This window comes from Nelumbo nucifera, chromosome 3, assembly GCF_055504915.1.
Source record: "Nelumbo nucifera cultivar China Antique chromosome 3, China Antique-T2T, whole genome shotgun sequence".
Lineage (NCBI taxonomy): Eukaryota > Viridiplantae > Streptophyta > Magnoliopsida > Proteales > Nelumbonaceae > Nelumbo > Nelumbo nucifera.
This window is the reverse complement of record NC_142651.1, coordinates 39913815-39936884: the sequence shown is the minus strand read 5'-3', so window position 1 is coordinate 39936884 and position 23070 is coordinate 39913815. Positions and strand designations below refer to the sequence as shown.

The 23070-nt window shown below is 34.8% G+C and overlaps 2 protein-coding genes across 10 annotated transcripts; both read left to right on the top strand.

The window, feature by feature from the left end:
• Positions 1 to 10845: 10845 nt before the first annotated feature.
• On the top strand, positions 10846 to 16219 carry LOC104602410 (uncharacterized). 7 transcript variants are annotated; one of them, XM_088900103.1, is made up of 6 exons: positions 10846 to 11330; positions 11493 to 11601; positions 15221 to 15424; positions 15571 to 15756; positions 15898 to 15962; positions 16084 to 16219. In XM_088900103.1, the coding sequence occupies exons 3-6, from the start codon at positions 15367 to 15369 to the stop codon at positions 16165 to 16167; spliced, it is 393 nt and encodes a 130-aa protein (XP_088756229.1). In that variant the 5' UTR covers positions 10846 to 11330; positions 11493 to 11601; positions 15221 to 15366; the 3' UTR covers positions 16168 to 16219. The 7 variants fall into 7 exon arrangements, 3 of the variants coding, with proteins under 3 accessions (XP_088756229.1, XP_088756228.1, XP_088756230.1); XM_088900102.1 differs by having other exon boundaries at positions 10848 to 11330; positions 15267 to 15424; XR_016083730.1 differs by having other exon boundaries at positions 10848 to 11330; positions 15221 to 15266; positions 15898 to 16219.
• Positions 16220 to 17885: 1666 nt separating this feature from the next.
• Positions 17886 to 23002, top strand: LOC104604010 (ribosome maturation factor). 3 transcript variants are annotated; one of them, XM_019198880.2, is made up of 7 exons: positions 17886 to 18136; positions 19313 to 19379; positions 19488 to 19546; positions 19638 to 19733; positions 19916 to 20058; positions 21843 to 21897; positions 22524 to 23002. In XM_019198880.2, exons 2-7 carry the CDS (start codon positions 19313 to 19315, stop codon positions 22704 to 22706), a joined length of 603 nt encoding a protein of 200 aa, XP_019054425.1. In that variant the 5' UTR covers positions 17886 to 18136; the 3' UTR covers positions 22707 to 23002. The 3 variants fall into 3 exon arrangements, with proteins under 3 accessions (XP_019054425.1, XP_010266520.1, XP_088758359.1); XM_010268218.3 differs by having other exon boundaries at positions 22521 to 23002; XM_088902233.1 differs by having other exon boundaries at positions 22518 to 23002.
• Positions 23003 to 23070: the final 68 nt, after the last annotated feature.

The window sequence follows — 23070 nt, the reverse complement described above, 5'->3', positions numbered from 1 at the left end:
TTATTTTAAACAATATTGCATTTCTTCCTTAAAAAAGTTGAGAAATTGAGAAGAAGAAAAAGGAGAACTAATTAAAAATTGAGGTGTAAAAATATTAATTTATGCTTTGTACAACCACCTAAAATTAAACCGTTTCATTGTAATTTTGCATTTTAGAGCACAAGTTGGTTATTTTTATGGCAAATGCTAGAATGTGAAAACCAATATTTTTATATCTGTATTATTATAAAGCATATAATTGCCTTAGTTTTTGTGTAGGTCATAAAAGTTAAGCTGATTTTTATATCAACTTATATATTTTCCCCTTACAGCTTTAATTGCACACATGCATATCATCTTCACTTTAGTTCTAAGAAAGTCAAATTGAGATTTTTGCCCACACAAACCCCATTGTATTGGCATGCATGCTACTTTACCCTTATCTTATTTTATGACTTTAGGCTCAGTTTTGCAGTCTACATATTTGTATTGTATTGGTACTCCTTCCAAATTGAGCCTTAGCTCCCATTATTTCACACACTACTGGTTGTAAAAATAGAGACAGAGGAAGACAAAGACAAAGACAAAACTTCGTTGTTTGTTGCTAGAAAGGGGGGGGGGGGGGCAGATCTACACAACCATTATGGTCAGTTCGTTCAGCACGAAGAAAGAAAATGTGTGTCAACCAAAGTGTTGTTTCAATTAGGGGTGTCAATTGGATTGGATTTAGTCCAATCTGATCCAGTCCAATGTGAGTCCATTATAAATGGATCAGTTCCAATCCAATCCAATGAATTTTTTGGACCAATTTGGACCGGTCCTATTCAATGTCTAGACCATCCAATCTGTTCAAATTCATTTTGATTTAGATTGGTTTCAACCCAAACCCGGTCCATTGACACATATATTCTTATCTTATATCAATAGATCAGATATTGGCTTAATCCAACCTAATGCAATATAAATTTGTTACATATGGACATGGTCCAATCCAATCTAATAAATATTTTTGACTGGATTGTTCCGATCCAATATATCTTGTTGATTTGTCTAATCCGTCTAAATTGATTTTGGACTGGATGGGGTCCAATCCAAAACTGGTCCATTGACACTCTTAGTTTGAACACATTCAAGAGCAAAGATAGAAAAAGGAAGGGCAGTTTGGAGATTTTAAAATGTTTTAGTGCAAAATAACTAACAGGAATACTAACAGTTAGACTTGCATGTATATTTTTATTTTGAAAAATTTAGGATGCGAAAGTACCACATTTGAAAGTTAAAAGCCCTTAAGTGTCACTATCACTAAAGTACAAACAAGGTTCAAAGTATCGATATGTATCGGCCAATATTAACTGATTTGTATCATACCAATGGGTTACCGATATTGGTTCAGAGGATGATCGGGTCTTAAACCAACCCCTTTGAACCAATTAAAAATAAAATAAAATTAACCTTGGGTAGAAGGTATCTATATATAATTTACCCTAAATTTAATAATTTGATACCGAATCTGCTAAGTCCATCAAGGTAGTCCTTCGGCCACAGCCACGTCACCACAAATAGGTCAAGGTATTTGGTATGGATATCTCATGTTGATATATATTACCTAACATGTCGAAAAATCAATTGCTTGACTTTTAAAAGCTCTGTTGGAGAATTCTACTCCTCCAAACTCTTTCATGGCGCATTAAAGCACATTCCGGCCAATTTTATAGGACTGCAAATTGGGCAGCTTATTTGATTGCAAAGTCTGGGTTTACTATTTCTCATATTCATACATGGTTTTTCTGTCCCGATTTCATTGTTGATTGTATTTATAATGATTCACTTTTGAGCAATTAATGGAATGCCTTGTAAGTTGTAAGGCTATGGAAAAAAAATGTGAGTGCGCATTTGTTGCAACTGGGGTGCCAATGGACCGATTTTAGATTGGACCCCGTTCTATTCAAAATCAATTTAGACAGACCCATAAGACGTATTGAATTAGACGGGTCTAGATTTAATGGCTAAAAGTATTTATTGGATTGGACCTAGTCCATCTATAATGGATTTATATAGAATTGGATTCAGTTAAACAAATATCTGATCTATTGATAAAAGATAAGAATATAGGTGTCAATGGGCTAGGTTTGTGTTAGAACCAATATCTAAATTAAAACCAGTTTGAACAGATTGGACGGTCCAAACATTGAATTGGACTGGTCCAAAATGGTGCAGAGGATCGGATGGGACATTGAAACACTCCACTCAAAGTTAGTGCCCGTATGAAAGGGTTTTTGGGACACCACTTGTGTTCTAAGATAGCCTCACACAGAACTCATAACAGTTGTATTTGGTGAAAATCTGAAAAGTCAATATTGGAGTTTCAACTGCAATGAACACGACTATAAACTGAATCTACTCCAGTTGTCTTATCCAAATCCAAAATAGGAGTGTTCAACAACCACAGCTCAATCAATGGAATGGTTCAAAGTATCATTGTATCGGCCTGTATCGGTAATGTTTTTTATGTGTTTATTTTTTTTTTTTTCCGAAACTGATTTAGAGAGACTGGTTTAAGGCCGGTCTACTCTCTGAACCACTTGCTGACTTGAAACACTCCCTGTAGGGGCGTATCGAAAAGGCTCCGATATAGGCTGATACGTAACAAAATTTTGATCCTTTATAGAACTCACCTCCAAGCCCTCCCAAATGTATTCTTAATTCATTCCAACTTAACACTTAACGCTACAACGATAGGCTGTGACCAATCAAAATCCCACGTGAAGTTTGATGAATGGTTACAATTTTATGATTGGTTATTAGTTTTTCTCTGGTATCATGTCTTTTCGCATCATAGTTGAAAATTGTCCATCAATTTTACAGTTTGTTTGGTTTTCAAGAAAATTGGTCTAAAAATGTAAAATCAGAATTTCAACCAATCATATTTAAAACATCACATAATGTATTTATTTTTCATTGATTCATGTTTTAAAACAAATGCCTACATAATATTACAAACTTTAACAATGCTAAAGATTCAATTGTGACATAACACTATCACTGGATCAAGTTTTTTGTTTCACTGTGCAATTCATGCACCACACATTTTGCCTAAATTCATAGCATGGTCATTGCATTTCCTGGTGACCCCCAATGAATAAAAGCAGATTATCACATGGTATTGAATTTTAACAAAGGGCTAGTTTATTTATATTTAATTGATTGGTCACAAGGAATTGAGTTTACTTGCGCATGGACACACATACATATACTCTCGCTCTACAGACAAGTTTATTTATTTTAATGAAAACTCTCTATTAGGGTTTTCTTCTAAATTTTGTTTGTTATTCTCTATTCTAAGCTCTATTTTTTGGTGGTTTCCTTCTCTTTGGAATGCATATTCATTCTCCTCTTTGCTCTTCTCAGATTTGTTAGTTCTTTTTTTGTTATGGGTTCTGTTTTCTTTTTTTTTTTTTCGTTTCTTGGCAGGTGTTGTTTGCGTTTCTTCTCTTATGGCTGTTTCCTCTGTTCATGGAGGTTGTAGTGGCTTCGTTCTTCGGTGGAGATGGCTTTGTGTTTAGTGCATGGTCAGGGTTTTCAGTTCGTCTGTTAGTTGTTCTGTTATTGGCAATATGGTTATTGTGGTTCATGGTGTTGATGGTGACATGCAGAGAGAGAGAGAGAACCAAAGTCATGAAAGCATGGGAACATCACTGGATAGAGTTTCTTCTTCTCTTCGTTCTTCTCTGAATTGGCAAGATAGCACCAAAGAGAGATTCAAGGCTATGGAGTAGGATTATCCCCAACTTCCAGTTTAGGGATATGCAGTAAGATTTTTGAAATATAATAACTCCCTCAACCATTCGTTCCAAGCTGAAGCACCAGTGACTCCTGATAGGATATCTGATTTGGATATTCAGGAAATGTCATAGGAACATCGGTTTTCAGAAGTATGGGACAAGGTTTTTTAACAATATTTTTTTTTTTATTATTATATATTGAAGCCTATAGTGGTTGTTACTAGGCTCTATATGAGGTATGCTTGCCAATTTGTTCTCTACATATATTTTCCATTTATTGGAAAAGTAACTTTTTTCTACATGTTTTTTCTTCACAAAAATATATTGGCTATAGAAGCTGAAAAGAAAGAGAATAAAATTCACACACATACACGAAGCATTCATTCAACTATAGGAATATTGAGATGGAAGGCAATCTCGGAATGGTAGTAGACTGGTTTCAAATTGATAGCTAAAGCACATGTCATTACAGATTCATAATAAGGGAGGTGAAGCATTTGGCTATGCAAGTAAGAATGGATTTTGTCCAAGTGCAGATATCAACAAGCAGCTTTGCTGATGCATTGAGTTGGCAAGGAGGGCAGAGAAAGCATTTTTTTTTTTAGTAATTTCTCTTTCTGTGATTGTTTCTAAATATGTAAATGAAGAAACATATAATGAGTTAGGTAGTGGGGCTGGTCCAAATGCTCTTTTTAGGGGTTATGGGAACACATTTGACAAGTGTTCCCTTGAGGATAGTTTCAGTTGTTGAAGACATTGTTCCACAAAGAATTGGTTGGTTCACAAGATGAATAGCATGTGTTTTGGGGAAATATATGCTTAATGACTTTGTAAGATGGGTCTGTTCTTATACATTTAAAATTTGTATTTCTTTTATTTGTATGCTATATATGTATCTTTCATATATTAGTTGGTTCATTCCAGCAAAGACCAGGATTTCAATCCCACTGTCACAACTTTTATCATTCTTCCTTATAGTTCACTGTCCCATTTACTTGGTATTACCTTGCTAGTTTATGTTTAAGACACAACCTCGACGTTTCCTACATGCATGTCATGGGGGTTTTAGTTGGCTTTTTTATGCAACTTTTGTACCTATCAAAAAAAAAAAAACTTTTCTTTTATCTCACGAGGCAATGATGGCTATCATGAGAGGCATTTTATCTCTCCTTCTCCCATTCCCCCTTCGCTTTTCTCTCCTCAAACCTCTCTCCTTTTTCCCTTACCCATTTCCAACTCTCTCATTCATTCTCTCTGTCCTCTTCTTTCCCACCCAGCCCACCCATTAAGCCACATGGCAAGGGAGTTAATTATCAAGTAAAGAAAGAGAGATTTGGTTTTATAATATCTGGCCAAGTGGCAGCACTATCCCTCACCTTCCCTTAAATTTTTTCTAATTCTTATTTATCTCTAATTAGGTAGAGAGTTTCTCTCCTAAATTATCTCTAATTCTATTTATCCTATCCCACTTTTGATCTATATCTATCTAAAGAAAGTTTGAGTTAAAGGATTTAACAATTATTTAAATATTATAATAAAATTATGTAATAACTTTAAAATATTTATTATAAACACAAAAGTAATATTTTTTTATGGATTATTCACTTTAATAACTAAATAATATTTTAAAATTTTAAATGAAAAAATTATTTAAACGTTACTCACATAATAAAATTTTAAAACTAAAAAATATTATTTAAATATTTCAATAACTAATCACTTTAAATAAAAAATATTAAAAACAGATAAATAATTATATAACATAATATTTAATATTACGTAATAACTTTAAAATAAATAAATTTTAAATAAAAAATTTAAAAATATCTTATATCTTATTTAAATATTTATATAACTAAATATTTTAAATAATGAAATATTTAACATAATTAAATTTTAAATAGTTAAAATAATGAAATTATGTAATAAATTTAAAAAATTTCTTACAAGAACAATAATTATAATAGATTTCATAATATTTGAAGTAATAATATAACAAAATTATATAATAATAGTATACATTATAATTTTACAAAATATTCAATTCAATAAGTAATTACTATTTTAAAAATATAAATAGTGAAATTATTTGAATAACTAAATAATATTGTAAATAACTACTTTTTAAATATATTTAATATAAAAAATTAATAACTAAATCATATTTTAAATATTAATTAAAAAAAATTAAACAAGGAAATTATTTAGTAACATTCAAAAAAATAATATTTATTAATAATAATTTTAAAATATTTATCTATATTTATTATACATTTGTATATACTAAAATTAATATTTAGTGTATTTTCAGTAATTATTTATTGTATTTGTAGTGAATATATTTTGAACAATTATGTATAAACCTATTTTTGTTTTGTTATTTAGCAGAAAATTTTCAATAGTTATTGGAGATTAAAATATTATTGTTTAACTTTTAAATTTAGTTTATTGTATTTTTGTTATAATTTATTGATTAACATTTGATAGAGATTAAAGTATTATTATATATTACACTATTTATTGACAAGTTTAATGTATATTTAGTATTTATTGTATTTTCATAATTATTGTATTCGTTGTATATTTATTAGTTATTTGTTGTATTTTTTTTATAAATTTATTTGCAGTAATTGTGTATTTTTGCTATAAATTCTTGATAAGTATTGGAGATTAAACTATTGCCATTTTTTAGAGACTAGATTATTAATTTAGCTAAAATTAAGAGTGTTCATGATAGGGGTGTCAATTGGACTGGATTTGGTTCAATTTGATCCAGTCCCATGTGAATCCATTACAAATAGACCATGTCCAATTCAATCCAATGACCATTTTGGACTGGTCCAATTCAATATTTGGATCATCCAATCTGTTCAAATCTGTTTTAATTTTGATTGGTTCTAATCCATACCCGGTCTATTGACACCTATATTCTTATCTTCTATCATTGGACCAGATACTGGCTCAATCCAACCCAATCCAATATAAATTTATTAGGGATAGACCAAGTCCAATCCAATCCAATAAACACTTTGGACCATTTAAGTTTGGACTGGTCCAATTCAATATACCTTGTTGGTCCGTCTAATCTATCTCCATTGACACCTTATTCATGGGTCATTTTGGTTCGATTGAAGGTTGTTTGGCCAACTAAACCAACTTGGTTGGGTTGGGGAGTTGGTCACCTGAAACTAAATGTTCATGGGTTAAGTAGCCCAACGGGTTGGCCTGGTTCGACCCATTCTAAATCGGGCTTAGACAACGTTTTAAGGCCACAATCTCAGGCTCAAGCTTTAAACATTGGGCCTGACTATTTTTCGGGCTGGGCTCAGGCTTTCCCAAATAAGCCTGTCCCAATCCCAACTTGATAATATTATACATAGTAAAAAATATAATATTTAAAAAATATATTATAATATATAGAATATTATAAAATATTATTAATAATGTATAATTAACATAATATAAATTATTTGTCTAGATCGGGCTTCAGACTTGGGCTCAAGATCTAGGCCAGATGGTCGGGCCTGACTTGGGCTCATGCCTAGTCATTTTCTGTTTATAAAGAGGAAAAGTGGGGCTCGGGGCCTACCCATGTATAGGTCTACCTACAACTGACTGACCATTAGTAAAAATCGGTCAACTTGGGTTATGTCAATTTGGTCAATTGACTCAAAAGATTTTAAACTTAAAAATTAATTTTAAATTTAAAAAAACTATAATAGTATTATTAAAAAATAAATAATTAATTTAAATTTATAATATAAAATATTTTAGACTAAGAAATATGAGAGTTTTTCACTTTCCGTATTAAAATTATATTTTAAATATAAAATATTTATATATCTATGGTCAGGTCGGTTCAATTTTGGTTGGTTTACAAATGACCAAACTGAAATTGACCCGACCTGGTTGGGTTAGGAAATTGCTGAACCAAAACTTACTAGAAAATACTAGAAAACCGATGAACTCAAGTCAAGTTAGATCGCGTTTGTATAGCTTTCGCTTGATAAAGCCTGTGCATCGGATGGGTCATGACTAGTACATGTACAAAGATCCTTGCAAAAGAAAATAACTTAATTTCAATTAGTACGTGTATAAAGATCATTGGTTAGTTAAGAATTATAATTAAGGTTGTGTTTGGTTTGAAAGAAAAAGTAAGGAAAGGAAGGGAAACCTATAGAAGGTTTGTAAAGGTTTGCCTACATTTTCCTTTATTTCCCTACCTTTTCTTTCAAACCAAACATAGCCTAAGGGAAATATAAGTTTAAGTATTCAAATTGGTTAGTGTGATATTATTACCAAACATAATGCTCTCATATTGAGGGTGGTGGCGCAGTAGGCTAGCGCGTAGGTCTCATAGCTTCTGAGTTATCCTGCGGTCGAGAGTTTGAGCCTCTCTCACCCCATGCATTGTTTTAACATTGAAGTCCTTTTAGAATGATTTATCTTTTTTTTCAACAATTTATTTCCATGATACTAGAAAGATATGATATCGGAAAATGTCACAATCAATCAATTTGTATCATAAAACATATGTCTTTCTGGTATTATAGATTTTTCCTCAAAAATAATATAAATTGTAAAGATGACAGTTTTGTTCAATTCGGAATATTGGATTTCAGTTAATATTTAACAATTTAACCAATTACAATGAATCTATATAGACCATCACACCTTTGAACATTGGATGATGAAAACTCTTCCTATGCATCATCGATAACAACCATTAAGATGTAAAATTGAGGTCTCTCTGTGTTGCCAAAGATTGAAGCGTCGCAACCGTAGCATTCTTGGTGTATGAGAAGCAGCATCTTGTAGATAATGTGAAGCCTTCATTAAGATATCATGACTCATGAGGTGTTATGTGAACATTTTCCACAGAGCAGTAAAACTTCATCTTTAAAGAGATATGACTGAATACTTGCTAGCCATCCCTGTAGAATCATATGGGTAGATTGGGTGTTTGATTATGATATCTGGATTAAGGCATATTTGAGCTCCACACCAAACATATGAGACAAGGAGGTGGCAGCCTCCCCCCCCCCTCTCTCTCTCCTCCTCCTTCTCATCACCCAATCCGTCATGGAGGAAGGGAGGAAGAAGAAGAGAAAGAGGAGGAGGAGGCCGGGGGGAGGATGAGGTGGAGGAAGTAAGAGAGAAAGAGAAAGAGGAAGAAATAGGAATGAATAAGGAGAGGAAGAAGAAGAGAGTATGACATGTTATGAAAATTCAATGACAATTAAGAACATATTTGTCCTTAAACTTTTAAATTTAACCTTTGAAAGTTCAACAAGGTATATATAAATAGTTTTTAAAACTATCAGGTACATTTAAGTAGTTTCCTAAACATGCAAAGTATACAAGTATTTAACCCTTTCTACTTTTATTTTTGATGTTAATCACACAAAAAGGGACCTAACCCTTCACTTTCTATCCTTTGATGATTTACAATGATATGCAATATTCCATAATGGCTTGGTCTTGAATAATACATTATAGTTGCAGAGATGTTCCTAATGTATGGATCTGATGTCCTATTTGTGTGCAACAAATCTAGACTCACACATCTTCACTAGCCTTATTGGATTATCTAGCTGAATTCCATTTTGTTATCTCCCTCATTTGTAGGTCAATAGTGGAGAGAGATCATTTCTGGCAGCAGAGATCAGAAGGCTCTTTCAAGATTAGTCAGGTCAAGAAGAATTTTATTTTTGGTTATCACCGATTTAGGGCCATATGAAAATCAATGTCGATGGTAGTATTTTGGAGGCATTTGGACAGACTTCTTTTGGTTTTATAATTAGAGATCATTTGGGATGCTGCTGGGGTGTAGGTTTTGGACAAGTTAAAGCTTCGTTGCCTCTGAAATCGGAAGCTCAAGCCCTTCTAGAAGCAGTCCTTTTTGTAGATAAGACGAACATATCAGACCTTTGTATTGAATCAGATTGTGAATATCTAGTTAATATGCTGAATGATACTGATGATTATGAAGGCCCAGATATTCTCTTTTGTTGCAAGGATATTCAAGAAATTACATCCAGAAGAAATTACAGGATTCAGTTTTGTCCAAGGGAAGCAAATCAAGCAGCTCATGCGGAGGCCAAATGTGGTTTTTCTGGGAGATTTAAATCCATTATTGCAAGTCCTTTATGTCTCTCTGATGTAGTAAATCTGGACATAGCTTTTTGTATTCGGCTATAGTAGTGCTTTGTTTTCAGTAGTTTGTTTGTTTTTTATCTTTCTTTGTCTCTGTTTGCTGCAGTCTTTGTTGTGATAGTGCCTCTCTGATGTATCTTTTTTCTCTGGTTTTAATGAAATTTCACCAGTTTATTCACCAAAAAAAAAAAAGAATTCCATTTTGTTATGTGTGGGATTATATCATTTGTTAAAGAATGATTCTTAAGATTTTTATTGGATACTTAGGAGATTAACCTTGCTTTTAAGCCCCATTTGTTTACCATTTAGGCTCAGTTTGAAAAAAGTGCAAGTACAAACATATACAGTGCAAATACATACAAAATGCAAGGTTTTGCACTGTGCATATTTGTATTTGTACTCCTTCCAAACTAAGCCTTGATTACTTGAGTAAATGCACTTACTTAGTAATTGTTGCCCGTGTATATCTACCTATATTCTTTAATGTTAAAACTTATTCATTTTTTTATTACATTATTTATCCTTTAATCTTTTTGTTTCTAAAAGTTTGTTTGAAGGGCCATTTTGTTTCATTAATTTTGATAGTTTATCTTCTGATAAAAAATGTAACTTACCCACTTTTGAAAAGTGTAAGACTTTCTTAGGTAAATTGTCAGAAAACTTACCTAGGAAAAGTTGAACTTATGTGAATTTTGCATTTAGGCCATGTTCGTTTTTTGTGAAGTGAAGGGGGAAAGTTTGATCAATGGAATTGACCAATTTACTTGTGTTCGGATTTCAAAATTTTGTAAACCCACGGTAACTTTGATTTATCTGGGAATCACTTCCCCGGGTAAATGATACCCTTGCGAGACTCGGGTAAGTTGATTTCCCGAGTGGATGGTAAGCAGATAAAAATAAGAAACTCATTATTGCCCCACAAGATATAAAAGTTCGAGACCCTACCTTTCCGAAAAATCACCACTGTGTTTCCCTCCTTCACTTCGTTCTATTTCTCTGAAAATCAGCTTCTACGTTTCTCCTCCACTCCTTTCTTCTTCTATGCCATTAATTCTTTCAGACAGAAAATGCTAAGTTCTTCTATCGCTGATGCGTGTCTTTGAGTTCTGCTTCTCTGTGTATCTCTGCGTTTCTCCTCCGAAAATCACCTCTGCGTATCTCTGAGTTCTGCTTCTCTGCGTTTCTCCTCCGAAAATCACCTATGCATATCTCTGCATTTCTCCTCCGAAAATCACCTCTGCGTATCTCGGAGTTCTGCTTCTCTGCCTTCGCTACTGCTATATCAACTCATCGCAAATGCTGAAGAGTTGTCGTCGCTGTCCTCCCTCTGTTGCCAGCACCATTGATCATCCCAGTTGTTGTCGCCGCTCCATCTAGTTGCCGTCGCTGTTCATTTTCTCCTCCATTTAGACAGTAAGAATCACTATTTCACTTGTCGTTGCTCCACCATTCCTCTGTAATGCATCTTTTTTTTTTTTTTCATCTTATTCAATAAATGTTGCTTCTCATCTTATTGTTTCTCTTTTATTATTATTTCATTGATTTCCTTTTTTTATTTTGATTTTTTGTTTCCAGATTTCTTGGATCTAGTATTTTGGTTTTTTAGATCAACTGTGATACCTAGAGTTTTCAGAATCAGAACAGAAACAATTCTTGTTGTAGAAGATCTACTCGGTGAATCACTGTAAGTAGTTGATTAATTTTGAATTTCTAGATAACATTGTCTTGTTTTCTATTTCATGAATTTGTTAGGCACTAGAGGAAGATGTTAGGCACTAAAAACATGTTAAAAGATCATATTGAGAACCTTTGGTGGCTGAATATTGTTAGGCACTAGAGGAAGAACAATGCAGGACTGAAAATCTGCACGGAGCTCATTAATTGTTTCTTCGGAAGCTTCAAGCAAGCCTTTGGTGTCTGAATCTAGCCCTTGAATTAAATGATAAAAAGATCATATTGAGAATTATCAGAAATAGGAGATACACCACGAGGCAAACTACTTTGGGAACTAGTTGAATCTTTTATTTCAGTTGGATCATATGCATCGCCACTCAAGTTGTTTCCAGGGGAAATGTCCATATTGTCTGTGGAACTATCGGCTGAGTCAGAACTATGGTGTGACGCTGATGCTCAGAAACTTGGGTCCTGTGGTAATAAATGTAGAGAGCAAAATTATGTGATTTTCCAGGAAAGAAATGTTAATCAGTACAACAAAAAGCAGAAAAATAAAAAAATAAAATTGCATATGTAATTTGCCTACAGAGAAAAACCTCTTGGATGTAAGAAATCACAGTAAGACTGTAATATGAAGAAGGCTATAAAACTAGAGAAGCATCAAGGGCCTGTCTGACAATATTACCTCAGATGCACCTATCCAAACTCATCCTATAGGTAGTAAAGAGATAAGATACACTGTATCACATTACACTACAAATAAGGAAGAATGAAATCTGGTTGAGATTCTATTGTGGATGGATGAATAATGTGACATAAAAGTTATTGTAATATAAAATATACATTCATTATCACTTTCTGGTGCCCACAGACGGGCAACTCCACTAGGGAGACCCTGGGAACAGTGTGCCATTTCCCTTGCTAGTTCCAGCTGTGGCAATCGGTTTCGGTTCCCAGACAACAGTTTGTTTTCTGTAAAATTTAAAGTCCCTCTTGTTCACACTTTTTTTGCAGCTTGTTCTGAGTTTGTTTTTAGTTGAAGCATTCCTAGTTTTATTAGTATGGGTCTGGATTGAATTCCTAGGATGGATAGCTGTCTTGATTTCTGTGATTAAATCATCTCGGTTTGGATTCTAATAAATGGGTAATTATGAGGATTTGCTATCCTTGCTGATTTTGAATTTGTGATGGCTTAGTTGCATATGCATAGGGTCAGGTCATTAGTGGTTAGATTTTATGTTCAAATAACTCCTTGTGATGAATAAAATGAATAATTTCTTTGTAGTTTCTATTGGCTTAAGCATGAGTGATTTTATTTTTAACTCAAATCAGGTTTGGATGTTACTATTTACTTCATGTTGATGCTTATTTGTTGCTGAATATGATAAAAAAGACATATATAGATTGAGGTAGTGAGAAATGATTTAACAGCCCATATTTTTATAATGAATATGGCACTGAATAGAATGGTGTGGCAGAACAGGATTCATGTAGTTGACTGTCCCAACCTCATATAGTTGGGACAAAGCTTAGATGATGACAATGATGATGATAGCCACCCATGGTATGCAGTTGTCCCAAGTTTTAATTTGCTAAAAAAATACCATGGGACTTACTGCTTTAGGGGTCCGAAAATATCTGGTAAAACTTAAAAGATAACAAAAGGTAAGAGTTGACATATCTCAAATGTTCTATCATTTTGGGGATTGCCTTTTCTAAGAAAAGGTAAGAGTTATATTACATCCAGAAAACAAAAAAAAAAAAAAAAATAGAAAATATGGAGAAGCAGTTTCTCCTACCAAACGATGCATGGGAATGGAGATATTGCTCCATAAAAAAATAAAAAATAAAAAAAACTACTGATTTCTGAAGTAGGGAGACCATCTGCTATGGCATTCAGACTAGTAGAGGCAGAGCACTATGCAAAAATGGATCTTCATGCTCATGGTGTGGTCAAGTTAAATTTTGATAGTTGATCCATCAGCAAGCCTGTCGAGAATGAAGACAATGTTTGTTGATAGTAGCAATACGTTTTAGGTGCTACCTTCTTCTTACCTGGTTCATATATAGCAGAAATTACCATCTCAAGTCTGAACTGGAGCAATTATTTTCCAACTGCTAAGAGTAGACTCAAAGTTGAAGTCATTTCATGGTTTCAGGAAATTATTGAAATGATTCCATTTCACATCAATTAAACATGCCATAAGGCTCAGTTTGGGAAGAGTGTACAATTGCAATATGTACAGTCAAAAATAAGGTTTATAAATAACATTTATTGCACATGCAGTTCACTAAACATATTTGTATCTGCGTTCTTTTCAAATGGAGCCTAAGGAACCAAAATCTTTCACTATTAGTAAGGATTCATTTTGGTTGGCAATCGGAAATCGGAATTATTAAAATAATTAGTATTTAATAATTCATAGATGTGTCCATGAATCTTTGGTTTTTCATCTTGCCAAGTCAGATTCCTGAACATGTGTTGGATTCTGATTCTTCTGACTATGTCCATGCAACATTGCTTTGTAGTTTTGGGGAAGGCTTTCTGCTTGTATCTCTTTCTTTCAGCTAAAGAAGTTTCCATTATCAATCAAAAGTTAAACTGGGGACCATCCCTTATCAGATTCATGTTGAAGTTGATTAGTTTTATTTCCATTTATATAGTTGGAACATGCATGGGATTCAAAATATGCTTTCAATGCAAACTTTTTTTTGCAATTCCACTCTAGGGCCTTATCCTCTTAATTAATGGATTGTAAGTACCCAGTTCAGTTTCTTCTACTACAATCACTCTCCTTGTTGGCCTTCCCCTATCTCTTTTAAATTCATTCACTTGAATTGTGATATGTTTATCTTCTATGAATTGGTTCCTTTTCTATATTTCTAGCCTTTCAAATAAAAAAGATACACTTACAATCGAGTGTATCCTTAGGAACCCAGTATGTAACAACCTCAATAAAATTTAACAGTGTTCAATATAAAAATATAGCATTCTGTTTCTTTTATTATGTACTTAAATTCATTCATGCCCCAAGGTATCATTCTCTGTGATGCTCCTCCCTGGCGCAAAATCACCATTCTCCCTTGAAACTTCCCCAAAAAAGTCTCTAGCTTATTATCATCTTCTTCAGGAATGGCCATAATTATCATCAGCACCTCATGGTGCTACACCAAACAACTTAACAAGCAATTCATGGGCTTTCAAGGGAAATGAATGTAGTAGTAGCTTGTACGAGATTCCTCATGATTTAGGCATTAGACAATTCTCACAGTCTGTTGACGGTCAGTTCTCCGGTGAGCTTGAATTTTCTCAGCAAGGAAGCAGGCAATACATGGAACTTGGGAGCTCAAGGGCGTATGATTCTTCTAATAATCAGATGCACTGGTCTCTTTAAATGGACTCACTTAGAGCTTAATAGGTTTATGCTATGCACTTTCCTTTTTTCCCCAGTTTTGCTTGGACCTCTTTTTTGAGTTTCAATTCCTGGCTTTTGACCTTGAAAATAAGTTCTGGTTTTGCTCAGTTTTATGTTGCAGTTTTACTCCTTTAGTAGCTTATTGGGTATGCTGGTATTAATTAGGAAGAGCAAGAGCTCTTTTAATTAGTTTGTTTTAAATTTGAAATCCAGATATTTAACTTGGCCTTGGAATATCAATGGAGCATCCACTTTTTAGGTAATGCAAGCAGCTAGCAAACTTGGTATCTCAATTACTGTCAATAAAGTAGGAAGTGATTCCCCAAACACTGGAGCTCCTACTACTGTCTCTCCAATTGATGGGTCTAAAGAATGGCAACCAACATTTACTTTGGACGAAGATGGGCTCCTTCATCAGTTACGTGCTGCTCTTGTGCAGTCTCTTGATACTGCTGCATGGCAGTTGCTCATACACTGTTGTTATCCTCTTTTGTTTTTCTATTACTAGTTATTGTTTGTCATGCCTATATTTAGATGTTTTCATGTGGATCTCCTGTTTGCAGCAAAGTTGCCTTTACCCAATCTGCAACAACAGCCTCATCAACATTCATTTGTCCCTGCCGTACAAGAGTGCATTGATGCTATAACTGAACACCAAAGGCTTCATGCTCTAATGAAAGGAGAATGGGTTAAAGGTTTGTTACCACAGAGCAGTGTCCGAGCTGATTACATAGTGCAAAGGATCAGGGGTAAGTTTTCTTATATTTTACTCTTGCTTATAGGTCTAGGTTGAACCTTTTATTACAGTTGCTTCCATTTGGATGGGATAACTCATATAGCAGTCACTATAATCATGGCCTCATGGGTAATGCATTTGTGGAATCTCACAGAGCTTGCTGAAGGAATCTGCTTGAAGAATTGTGAATATCTGGGGAGCGGGGAGGTTTATGACAAAGTGAACAAGAAATGGACTCTTGAGCTTCCAACAGATTCTCACTTGCTAGTATATCTTTTTTTATTTTGGTAGGATGAGGTGGGGGATCTCTGTTAATAACACTTCACTTCTTTCATTACAGGAAGTAGCAGAGAAACTTATGTTGCAAGTGCTTCGGGTCCTCACATTATTCTTTTCTTCATTTGTTGTATATGCCCATTTGTGAATTTCATAATTGTGATTTTGAAGGCCAAAGGATTGACATGATCTTAGAAGCATTGACATTTTAAACTCTCCTCTGCTATTTGTTATTTGTGAAAATTCAATGATTCATTAAATAACCAGAACTAGTTTGATTTTCATAAAGAAAACCAGAAATTATGACAACAGTCTTAAATGCCCAAACTTTGAGCCCAAAATAATGGCAGATGGTGTTTTCTTCTATCGTTCCAGAGGAAAAACTTGAATTAGGCTCAAATTGGGTTTAAAAGAAGAGGCAGCATGGTTTATTTCCAAAAATTTTAGGGGCATTTAAGACTTTGTGACATGGTTTTCAAATCCATGTCCAAAGGGTAAAATTGGAAAGAGATGAAAAAAATAACAATTTACCCAGGAAAGTGGGTGTTGCAGAAGAACATGGGAAAAATAAGAAACTTCATTTACCTGGGTAAATCAAACAAAAAAAGAACATGGGTAAATGCACTTACCCAGGTAAGTGTTTCCTGGGTAAATTCACTTATTTTTTCTTTTTTCATAAGAGTTTACAATTCTCATTTTTATTAATGGTCGTAGACAAATGAATATGGCAATGCAAACAAATAAGCCTTTTTCGCATCCAAAACCAGGCCTAAATGATGTTCTTTGGGCTTAGTTTGGACAGAGTGTAAATACAAATATGTATGGTGCAAATACATACAAAATAATACAAAATATAAGGTTTTGCACTCTATATATTTGTATTTGTACTCCTTCCAAGCTGAGCCTTAAAAGATAAAGTAATGATAGTAGCGAAAAAAAGACAAACAATAAGTTATTTAATTGATTTTTGAAAAGAAAAGTTATTCTGTATACATTTGTAGTGTACATATTTGTACTTCCAAACAGAGCCTTAAGAGCATCTCAAAAGTGGTTAGTACCACTTTCAAATAAAAAGCTTCATTCCTCGTACATGTGTCTATCCAGTTACCTCCACTCTTAGAAATGTTAGTCGTGCTTATCCCCATTAAAAAGAGAAGAAAAAAAAAGTCATTCCAAATAATTTAGGATCAATAAAATGGGTTATTATTTTAAAAAATAAAACTCTTAGTCGAAAATCTTTAGAAACAAAACTTTATTTAATCTGTTAAATTAAATAACATATTTATATAAAAAAATAATAATCTTAACTTACAACCTTAAAAAGTGGATGCCAAAAAATCTTTATAAAATTTATCTATATACATGAATAAAAGGATATCAAAATATTATATATACGGAATAATTCTCTAATTTATTATTATTTTGGGGGAAGAGCATGGGCCCAAATTGCTTACACAGAAATGCCAATAAGACCACCATTAATTCAGGTACAAACTAAAACATTGGCTGGCTCATAATACTAAATCATTGCTGATTGCCAAAGTTCAGCAAAATTCGAGGCAACAATCTCACTTTCAATTTAACCACCCCTTGGATTTGGCCCATTTGAAGTTTAATCCAGATAATGGGCTAAATTCTCGGCCCAGCCGATCATGATCCACCGAACAGGACCCATCCAGTATACGTGTACGGCATCGGGGGCCCGGCCCAAACAACTATATCCACAGTCACACCTACCCGTATGAGATCGCAACCACACATGGGAACATCTTGTCGGTAGGAGAACCGGAAATGCTCCCAGCCGGTCGGACTTAAAAGCAATCACAAAGTATGATTTCTAATTTTATGTTGAGACCCGCCGTCCTTATGGCTACAGCTAGCTATAAAAGCAATGACCCTCTCCCCCCGCCTCATAGAAAATTTTAGAAATATAATAGATTTTCGCTTTGGTGTTATCATTGTTCGATGTTTTTCGCGTTTCACGAAAGCTGAGTTCCTCCCTTCGTTCCTCTTCATCCTTCGCCTCCCCTTCTCTTCGAAAAACCCTAACCCTACTTTCGGAAAGGAAGATTCCCGTTCGTTTAGCTTTTTATTGCAGCTCTTCAAAGTTCAAATCGGTAAGTTTTCTCCTCATCGATCTGGTGTATTCTTGCTTCCCTTCTTTATTTGTTTTTCTCTTTCAATTTTATTCGGTAAGATTTCAGTTTCTTTTAATTTTCTGCACATATGTAGCGGTTGGATTGATGTCTATTTGAAATTTTCCCCTTTCCTATTTACTAGGGTTCCTGAGAATAAGGTTTCTTCTGATGCCATATGTGGTGTATTTGAGATATCGGGCTAATCGGTAGTGTTGCTCCGTTATGTCTAGGTTTCTGCTTTCCAATCTTGAATTATAACCGATAGATAATGATGCATATATTAAAATTTGTTTTTGTAGTCACGAATTTCATGGTCTGGTTAGGGTTTATAGTTCTCTGTACGTTCAATCGTCTTGGTCCATTCGTGTATTTTGTTATCACTTTGAAGGTAGGGTTTATGTTCCGAAGGTCCATAGGTTATATTCCTTTCCTTCCATAGGTTATAAATTCTCTTCTTTTCATTTCTTTTTGGAATCCATCGGCGTGATGCCCTTAGATAATTCCGTCATGTCGATTATGATTTGTTTCCTTCCATAAGTTATAAATTCTCTCCTTTTCTTTTCTTTTTTTTTTTTTTGGAATCCATCGGCGTGATGCCCTTAGATAATTCCGTCATGTCGATGATGATTTGTTTATACTCCCATTGGAGGTGCCAACATCTGCTATTTCCTGAGGTTGATGATGTTTTGACAATCTACAACAACTCTTATGCACTGATGTCTCTTCTCCTTGAAAGCCCCATAAAAAGATGATTTTATAGTCTTACCATCTTTCTCCGTAGGCAGTGAATCTGATATCAAAGTACTCTCGTAGTCATGGTGGAAAGAGTTGATCTGCCTGAGAATTTTATGAGGCCTGTTCATCCTTCCATCAAATATTCGATGGTTTCTAGCCTTCTGTAGTTCCCTCGGTAGTCGGTACTGTTGCGAAGAATCTGATATCTGTAATGCTTATACATCCTCTTTCTATAGCAGTTATGGTTGCCGTAGGTTGACCTTATTAGGAAAGAGTTTTTTATGAACTTTTATTTTCTTCTTTTCTTTCCCCTCACTGCTGTTATTTTCTCCTGATTCATTCCTGGTACCTTCCTTCTTCCTCCGTGATTACTTATTCATATATTGACTTGTGTTGCTTACCAATTGTACTTTATTCCAGATGGCTGCGAAGCCTCTAACAAGCGAAGCAATTGCTCTGACAGAGAAGAAAATGGACATGACTTTAGGTATGCAGTTTATCATTGAAGGTTTTGTACAATGATGAGGTTTTATGTATAGGTTTTACATCATTCTGACTTTTCATCTATTTTCCTGTGTTCTTTTCCTCAACGCAGATGATATTATCAAGATGTCCAAGAAATCTACTTCTAAAACTAAAAAGCAAAGGGCTCCAGTAAGCATCTATTACTTTATGATATGGCACATCATCTTTTACAAAAATTCTGTATTCATCTCATATCTTAATGATGACATATTTTCTGCAGAATAAAAGCCAAAAATTGTTCAGTGGTGGGGCTGCCCCTCAAGGGAATGCTTCTAAGGTGCGACGCTATATGGATTCTAGATCCTCACTTAGACAGGTATTACTATTCGATGATTATATGTGATGAAAGTCGTATTTCTATAATAGGATAGATTCAGTAATTTAAATGATTTAAATGGATCCGGGAAATTTTGTAAAAATATGGATAAGGGTGGGAGGAAAATATGTTTGCATTTGTATCTACTCATTATTGTTGGACTATCCATTTTCTTGATCCAGGGGGTGCTTGCTCAGAGACGTTCCAATTTCCAAGGGGACCAGTTTCCTTTGACAACTGAAGCTGCAAGGAAGGCTGCAGCTGCTCCTATTCGCAACAGAGCTATTAATAACCGTAATAGGGTGGTCAATTGGAATAAACCAAGGTATTCCTGATCTCCTAGTAAATGACAGTTGAATGATGGCATTCTGCTGTAACTTCTGATTTGAAGTTCTGGTGTTTATTTGTTTGCAGGTAAATAATGGTCCCTTCCTATCACTGATGGCATGTCTCACATGTACTTCAAGTTGAGTTATTAGATGGTGCTGCTTCTGTTGGGGTATTTTTTCCTGGGACAGAAAGCTTCCAAGTTGGGAGAATTATCTCAAGAAAAATTTTGTTTCAGAGTATGGGACTTTCTGTTGAATGTAAGGTAGAATGTTCCCCCTGGTTTATGCAGTGGGAAAAGATGATCTTTTAGGTTGAAAGTGCATATTATACATGGTTGTGGCTTTCAAAGCTGTCAAGGGAATTTTGAGGTTACCTAATGGGCTTGCTGTTGCAAAAATGGATCATTGGTTTTGCTAGCAAGAATTGTTTGGATTGCATGAGAATTGCCTATATATTGGGTTTGGGCCTTTTGGATTGGAAGGTATAACCTACTAGGGGAGTAGGAGGTGTTTTTTGTGGACTGTGGAAAGTCGGTGCCGTCCGTTCTAGGCATCTAATTGCCATGTCTGATAACTAACTTCCCTTCCAAATTTTAGCTTGGTAAAAGTGCTCAGGTTTTGATTAGTCATGGTCAACCTGATGGGATAATGATGCTTCTAGAATCTTCTGGTTTTAAATGCTTATTTTTTCTGAAGAATAATTACACTATGGCAGGTAAGGTCTTTTGATAAAGACACTCTACTTGCATGATGAACTCAGCTGTTTCTCACTTGAGCTGTCAGATGTCATCGAACTCATTCAGGAAGTTTGTTGTTGGGTTTGCCAGCTTTCCCTCAATACAGCCACTTTAGCTTCATATGTGGTTTCGTTGCTGGCTTTCCACCTTTTTTTTCCCCTTCGTGGGTATTTTGAGCTCAGGGTATAGATGCTGCATTTGATGTGTACATATTTGAGTGCTGGTTCCATGGGAGCTCATTGCTTCAGGAACTTGCTCCAAGTTTTTCTACAGCCTTTTGCCAACAAAATCTTAGATGTTTTTTTGAAGGACAATGCACCTACTTTATTTTGCTTTGGAGATTGATTAGTAACTGGGTTTTGACCCTTTTTAAGCCTCCTTTTGAGTCTCTGATATGTTGATTGGGTTTTGAAATGAAGAAATTGATATTTGTCACTTGACTGAAATCGTGTTAGTGAAAGGCATTTATATTGCAAGGAAGGGAACTGAATTCTTGGAAATACGAAGAATATGCATCTCATTTTCTCTCAATAGTTGTGGTTTTGTATGAAGCAGCAGCTGCATCGGCGGATAGTTGTGAATATGCAGTCTTGTTTGAGTCAAGACCTGGTTGATTAAACTACTCACCTGTTAATCGTTTGCTTGAATTTGCTGGATGTGCAAGAAAGTTTGGAGGTTGCTCAGAATGAGAAATCTCCTTTTCAGTGGATAGTTCAAAAATAATTCCCAGGGTTGTCACATAGTGATTTTGCTCCATGGAGGAATCCTTTTAGGATTGACGTATCTCTACTGGGAGGTATTTTACTACAGTGTTGATAACTGCCATCTTGGGAGGTTCCAAGTTAGAGGAAACATCAAAGGGAGGAAGCAAATTTCATTTATACTATGTTGTTTCTATATACTGGTTTGTCTTATCTTTTTTTAGTTTAAAAGACAGTAGAATGCACCATGGTAAGCATACTCATCTCCATGAATGACAGTCCCGAAGAATCCCTTTGATAGATCTGTTTTCCTTTTCAACCATGGATTGGTTATTGCTGCAGGATTGGAGCTCGACCACTTCAGAGGAGAACTACCGAAGGAGGTTTTTCTGTGAAGGTATGTTTAGGGGGGCGGGGAGGAAGTTTTAGCTTTGATCTATATTATTACAGCCTGTGATTATGGGTCCAGTGGGCACTTTTTGGGGGAAAAATTTACATTTAAGAGGGAAAAATATTGTGTTCATCTTTTCTCGAATATTTGCTTGTGTGGGTAAAATGAAACATGTGATATGTTTACGAGGGTAAAATGAGACAATATGTGCATGAGCTCAAATTCCTCTATTCACTATGTTTCCACCAGAGTTCGTTTGTCACTCGAATTTGCACTTTGTTTAACAATAAATGGCTCCACCTATCTTTAGTAAATGAAAAACAAAGAAAGAGGAATTGGATCTATGGCGACTTTATTGGTCTGACAAATATTAAGGGGAACTCACAATCACAGCTGGCATATATTATGTTTTGATCAAGGCATTAAACATGGCCAGACGGGTTCATTCATTCAATATTTACTCACAATCACCTTCTTGACTTGTATAATGGTCACCCTAGTGAGTACCAGGTCACTGGATGCTTTGTCTTCAAAGGCTGTAGATTTTTTAAATCCATTATTAAATATTAACTCCTGCCCCTGCCCGAAGGCATTTTTAAATGATATGGATGTTTCACAACTAAATGCAGCAGCAGCAGCAGCCAGCTAAGGTGGTGCCTAAGCAGAGGCCTCAAACATTGGATTCCTTGTTTGCGAACATGAAGGAGCAGAGGATGAGGGCTTTATCCCGACAGGACAATGCAAGACGCTCTGGTGCAGCTGTTCAGCAACCGCAGCAGTGGGGAAGAGGCCGAAGTGGTAACTTTGTCAACTAAGAAGTGACTTCCATTATTCTGCAGCCAGATCATTGTGTCATGTTCTTGGGTTTTTTTTTTTGTTTTTGTTTTTGCGCTAGGGAGTCTTACAGCAAATTCCTGATCTACATTTGATATTTTAGCCATTTTGGTTTTTCCCTTTTTTTGGTTATGGATACACAACGGCTATCTGTCGTCCCTTAATTCGTTTTCATTTAGCTTAATTAACATGCTTCCAATCCCATCCAATGTACATTTACGCTTTTTTTCTTCGTTTCCTTGTTATTTATATTTATATGCCCAACGGGCTTACTTCATTCCGTGTGCCTTAAAAAAATCATCACTGTGTCTATGGGTTTTACCGTTTTCTGTTCTAATTAATTAA